Raw genomic sequence first — 6,000 nt, 5'->3', positions numbered from 1 at the left:
TGACAAATACTGCACATTTTTGTAAAACCCAAACTGATGTACATATGTCTTTGAGGGAAAGGAGCTGTGTTTTCAATGTGACTCTAACCCCACAGTATGTGGTTGACACTCAAGTTCCAGAGCAATGGGTAATATGTGTGGCCTCACCAGTGTTTCCCACATCCTGAAAACCATTGAAAAAAAGCTAGTCTTCAACTAGAACATGACTCACTTTTAAAAAAATATTTAGAGACATGAGCACATAATCCAGGCTGACATGACCAGTGCAATACTGAGAGCATGCTGGACTCTCTGAAGTGCCATCTTTCAGCTGGGACCTTAAAATGAGGCCCCGTCTGCCCTTTCAGATGGACGTGAAAAATCCTGTGACGGTATTTAGAAGAAGATCTGGGAAATTCTCCAGACATTTATCACTCAAACCAATATTTTAAAACAAAATTTTCTGGCCATATTGCATTGCTGTTTGTGATAAGATGACCATATATCCCTGTTTTCCGGGGAAAGTTCCTGGATGAGGTATTGTATCTCTAGGTAAACAATGTCCCTGGCTCACGAAACTGGTCCTCCAATGAATACCCTAACAATTAATGGTTACACGGGTTCAAATCAGAGCTGGGAGAGATGTAGTGTAGTGGTAATCTCACTAAACTAGTAATCTCAAGGCCCAGCCTAATGCCCTGGGGACACAGGTTCAAATCCCACCATAACAATGGAATTTAAATTCAATTAATTAATTAAAAAAAATCTGGAATTTAAATCTAATCTCATGGTGCCATGAAGCTATCATTGATTGTTGTAAAAACCTATCTGGTTCACTAATGTCCTTTGTGAAAGGAAATCTGCCGTCCTTACCTGGTCTGGCCTGCATGTGACTCCAGCCCCACAGCAATGTCGTTCACTCTTAACTGCTCTCTGAAATGGCCTAGCAAGCCACTCAGTTGTCAAGGGCAATTAGGGATGGGCAACAAATGCTGGCCTTGCCAGCGACGCCCACATCCCATGAAAGAATTAAAAAAACACAAGCTGCCCTGCACTTGGTCAATAAAGTAGGTGGGACTGTGTGGCACATCAGCTTCTGATTGATGGGAGGGATATAACTAGTAGAAGAGGTGTACTCACTTGAGGGACATTATACAAAGGTTGTGTTCTGTAACTGCAGTGTGCATGCTCTGCCTGCCCCCACCACAAATCCCCAGATAGTGCTCGGAGTGCACACACTTTTCTTGTATAATTTGGTTGAGGAGCAAACAACCCTGGAATCAACATGTCTGTGTAATGGGGGCCACTGTTAACTGGACTAATGAGTGGTGGCTGGAACCGGGCTGTGTGGAGATCCTGGGAGCCGGATCAGAGCTTCCTCCATGACCTCGAGCGGTATCGGTGCATGGTGGGCTGCGTGCCCTGGGATTCAATTTAGAAAATATGGTCACATTAGTTTTGGGAGCTTTCTGGGCTCAGACCTGACTACATTGTACTCATAGAATTGTTACAGGACAGAAGGAAGCCATTTGGCCCATCGTGCCCATGCTGGCTCTCTGCAAGAGCAACTCATCTAGTCCCACTCTCCTGCCTTTTCCCCATAGCCCTGCAATTTTTTTTTCTCCAGATAATTATCCAGTTCTCTTTTGAAGTCCTCCACCACCCACTCAGGCACTGCATACCAGATACTGACCATTCGCTGCGTGTAAAAACTTTTTCCTTATGTCGCTTTTGCTTCTATTGCCAATCACCTTAAATCAGTGTCCTCTGGCCAATGGGAACAATTTCTTTCTATCTAATGTCCAGACAGTCATCATTTTGAACACCTCTATCAAATCTCCTCTCCAAGGAGAACAGACATATCTTCTCCAAACTATCCATGTAACTTAAATTCCTCATCCCTGGAACCAATCTTGCAAATCTTTTCTGCACTCCCTCTATAATGCGTTAACATCCTTCCGAAAGTGTGGTGTACAGAACTGGACACAATACTCCAGTTGAGGCCGAACCAGTGTTTTGTACACATTCATAATAACTTCCTTGTTTTTATACTCTATGTCCCTATTTATAAAGCCCATATGCTTCATTAACCACTTTCCCAATCTGTCCTACTACTTTCAATGATTTGTACATATATACTCCTCCACCACCTTTAGAATTGTACTCTTTAATTTATATTGCCTCTCTTTGTTCTTCCTGCCAAAATGAACCAATTCACACTTTCCAGCATTAAATTTCATCTGCCACTTGTCTGCCCATTCCACCAGCCTGTCTATGTCCTCTTTGAAGTTTATCACTATCCTCCTCACAGTTCACAATACTTCCAAGTTTTGTGTCACCTGCAAATTTTGAAATTGTGCCCTGTAATCCCAAGTCTTAATCATGAATATAGATCAAGAAAAGCAGGATCAAGAAAAAACACTGATCCTTGGGGAAGCCTGCATCCAGTCTGAAGAACAACTGTTTTAATAAAACATTTTAATAAAAAAACTTGATTGATTGTAAAGCGCTTTGGAACAGCCTGAGGTTGTGCAGGGCACTATAAAAATATTCAAGTTTTTTTTTCGTCCTTTACAATGGGTATCCCTTTAAACTTAAAAAAAAGGTGGCCACGTGACGGGGCGCCCACGTCTGCCCGGAGTGTGTGAGTCAGCGCTCCGTCTCGCCATGTGACGTAGCCGTTTTCTGCGTGGGCGCCGTTGACGTTGGCGCTTTCTGTGTGGCAGTGACATCATCAATGTCGGTGCACCGTGGCGGAGGGACGAGGAGAAGAGGCGAGGAGAGACAGTTTCTGTCACAGAGCCGGCCTGGGCCCAGAGGTTGTTAAATACTTTGAAGAGCAAGAGAGAAGAAGAAGATTGCGGATAAAAGAAAGCGGGGGAAGTTTGTGTGCGAGGAGGTAGAGCCGCCGAGGGGGCTCGAGTGTTGACAGGTCCCAGACACCGAGCGGCCCACAGAGCCACCGGCCTGTCAGGAAACACCAACAGCCGGCGGCTTTTATCCATCGCATTGGGACTTTAGAAAACATTTACATCGATAACATACAGGCATAAATGTGAAGGCAGATTAAATTGGAAGCGGCCTGGAGTCTGGAACTGTCAGTCCCCAATCTTCAATCAGCGTTTCTCCCCCACCCCCCTCCCCCACCGCCGTCTTTTCATTTGGATTTTGGAGCTGCTTTGGAAGAGAAAAGCTACCGCCGTTATCAACAGCCCAGGCTGACCCGGGGCAACATTTCAGTTGGCAGACACTCCCAGAGATTGATGCTGCAAAGGAGGCAGAAAGAAAGAAATAAACATCATCGCCTTCTTATTGAGGAGAGTTTGCATTCTTCTCACTTTCTCTCCCAAAGTAAGGAGCCCAATGTCAGTCTTCAGTGAGCCACATTGGACGTGCTTTGGATTGAAATGTATTAAAATTCATTTGTGAGAAGGAAGGAAGGAAAAATTTAAGACGACGGGAGTGGGACATTTTGTCGTGCATTTGGCACATCCCACGTGAAATAGTGGTTTGAATCCAAGTGCTTTCTGGTTAGAAGGTGTATTTCCTCCCATCTGGCGAATGATCAAATCAGTGCTGAGAAATTTCAAACAAGGAGGTTGGCTCGCCACCTGCTGAGCAGATAGTGTGTGCTCTTCGTACTAGTCTGAATATCGTCAGCGGAATGGGACTGCACAACACGAAACTGTGTACGTGAGATTAATTCGACAAATACAAATGTGGAAAGAATCAAAGCTCGTCCTTTGCCTTCAGTAAATTGGTGACATAGCGACTTAAATTGTTCACAGCATTCTAGTCTTTGTCATTGATGTGTGACCATAATGTGTTGAAATGCACGCAGAAGACCATTGCGTTCCGATTTTGTAGGAGCAAGTAATTGAATCTAAAATTGTAGCTGGAAATCAAAAAAATACACATTATCTGGCAGTTTTCCCAGCAACAATGGCAAGTGTACAAGGAGCTTTAAGAGTGATGGATGGAGTAACCTTCGGTGAAGTAATAGTGAAAAAAGAGCCGATGTGTGATGGAGTGGGAGAAAGAAGCGTCGCAGGAAAAGAATTTGATGGTAGAATTACAAATGTGCTGAAAACCCCAGGAGTAAAGCAGGAAAGTGGGCAGGCCCTTGGACTAGGGGAGACAGTACGCACAGACATGGGCGTGTCTAAAGCTTGCCTGTTGTCAGGAGTTCGTCCATTGGATCTTAACCCTGCGCTCAAGCACACATTGGCACAGTTCCACTTGAGCAGTCAGAGCTCTCTAGGCGGGCCAGCAGCATTCTCGGCCCGTTGTACCCAAGAGTGTATGTCACCAGGTGGGCTTGTATCCATGACATCGCCCCCAGTGCTGCCCGGACCACTGCTTATACCCTCAGATAGTTCAACTGACCTCACGCACACTTTACTGGAGGGGGAGACCATCTCATGTTTCATGGTTGGCGGGGAGAAGAGGCTGTGTTTGCCGCAGGTCCTAAATTCAGTGCTTCGAGATTTCTCACTTCAACAGATCAACACCGTCTGTGATGAATTGTACATTTACTGCTCAAGATGTACAGCAGAACAGCTACAAATTCTCAAGGTCCTGGGAATCTTGCCTTTCAATGCCCCATCTTGCGGACTTATAACCCAGACTGATGCTCAGAGGTTATGTAATGCTTTGGTTCATCCAGGCATCCTCCCTCCAGATGCCAACAAACTCCCTGGCAAGACATGCCTTGCCCAGTTCCAGAACACTGCTTCCAGCTTTGAGGTGGAACATTGGTGTCTCGGGAAATGCCAAGGTTTATTTGTGTCACAATTTTACAACCACCCTGATGCTGCCTGCATTCAGTGTCTGGACTGTCACATGATGTTTTCTCCTCAGAAGTTTGTGCTGCATTCGCACAGGTCTCCAGACAAGAGAACCTGCCACTGGGGCTTTGATTCAGCGAAATGGCGCTGCTACGTGCAGCTGAGTCGTAAATACGCAGAAACATCTGATGAAAAGTTCTTGCAACAATATCTAGAAGAAATGAAAGAGCGGTTCAACCTCAATAACCAGCGAAAAAGATTGCTTACAAAGGTAAGTTCCAAATTGATTTAAAGGCTAACTTTGCTAATTTTACAAATAACTACGAACAAATATTTCCTGGTCAATATTTATTTCTCAACCAACATTACAGAAACAGATTATCTGGCCATGGATCTCATTACTGTTTGTGGTACCTTGGTGTGCACAAATTGGCTGTCGTGTTTCCCTACGTTTTAATACTGACTACTACATTGCTCTAAAGCGCTTTGGGATGCCTTGAGGCTGTGAAAAGAGGCTGTACCAATGCAAGTCCTTTCCTTCTCCTAAGATGACTTAAATCAACTTTGTGTAAATTGAGTGGTGCATTCATTTAGGCACTGACTTTTCACCTCTGAGACCAGAGTTAAAATCCAGCCCAGACTGATGGTACAAAGGTCTGCTGATTATAGGGTCCTATGTGAAAAGAGTCAGCCATTTATGGCACAGAAGGCCTTTCGGCCCATCGAGCCCTTGCCGGCTTTCCATGGAGCACTGCTGTCAGTCCCGCTCCCTGACTCGAACGACGTAGCCCTGCAAGTCAGTTCCTCTCAAGCAGTCATCCAGCTTGCTCTTGAAGTCATTGATCATCTCTGCTTCCACCACCTTTGTGGTTAGAGAGTTCCAAGTCATTACCACCTGCTGTGTAAAAAAAAAAGTGCATCCACTTATTCCCCCTGCATCTTTTGCCCAAAACTTTCAATCTGTGTCCTCTAATCCTTGTACCATTTGATAATGGGAATGACCTTTCCTTGTCTAATTTATCTAAGCCTGTCATAATGTTGTACACTTCTATTAAATATCCCCTCAGTCTTCTTTGTTCTAAGGAGAACAAACCCAGCTTTTCCAACCTAACCTTGTAACTAAAATCCTCCATCCCTGGAACCATCCTGGTAAATCTTCTCTGCACCCGCTCAAGGACCCTCGCATCCTTCCTAAAGTGTGGTGACTAGAATTAGACACAATACTCCAGTTGCG

General features: G+C 44.8%; 1 protein-coding gene across 2 annotated transcripts in view; it reads left to right on the top strand.

Annotated features, from left to right (window-relative positions):
• Window positions 1–2,712: 2,712 nt before the first annotated feature.
• The window catches only part of LOC137375457 (ski-like protein), an 82,986-nt gene continuing 79,698 nt past the window's right edge, over window positions 2,713–6,000 (top strand). For both annotated transcript variants that reach the window (XM_068042739.1, XM_068042738.1), the window contains exon 1: window positions 2,713–5,037. In XM_068042739.1, coding sequence (XP_067898840.1) covers window positions 3,922–5,037 — 1,116 coding nt within the window. In that variant the 5' untranslated portion in view covers window positions 2,713–3,921. The remainder of the gene's footprint in view (window positions 5,038–6,000) is intronic.

The sequence above is a fragment of the Heterodontus francisci genome, chromosome 11 (genome assembly GCF_036365525.1).
Source record: "Heterodontus francisci isolate sHetFra1 chromosome 11, sHetFra1.hap1, whole genome shotgun sequence".
Lineage (NCBI taxonomy): Eukaryota > Metazoa > Chordata > Chondrichthyes > Heterodontiformes > Heterodontidae > Heterodontus > Heterodontus francisci.
This window is presented reverse-complemented; position numbering and strand designations above follow the sequence as displayed.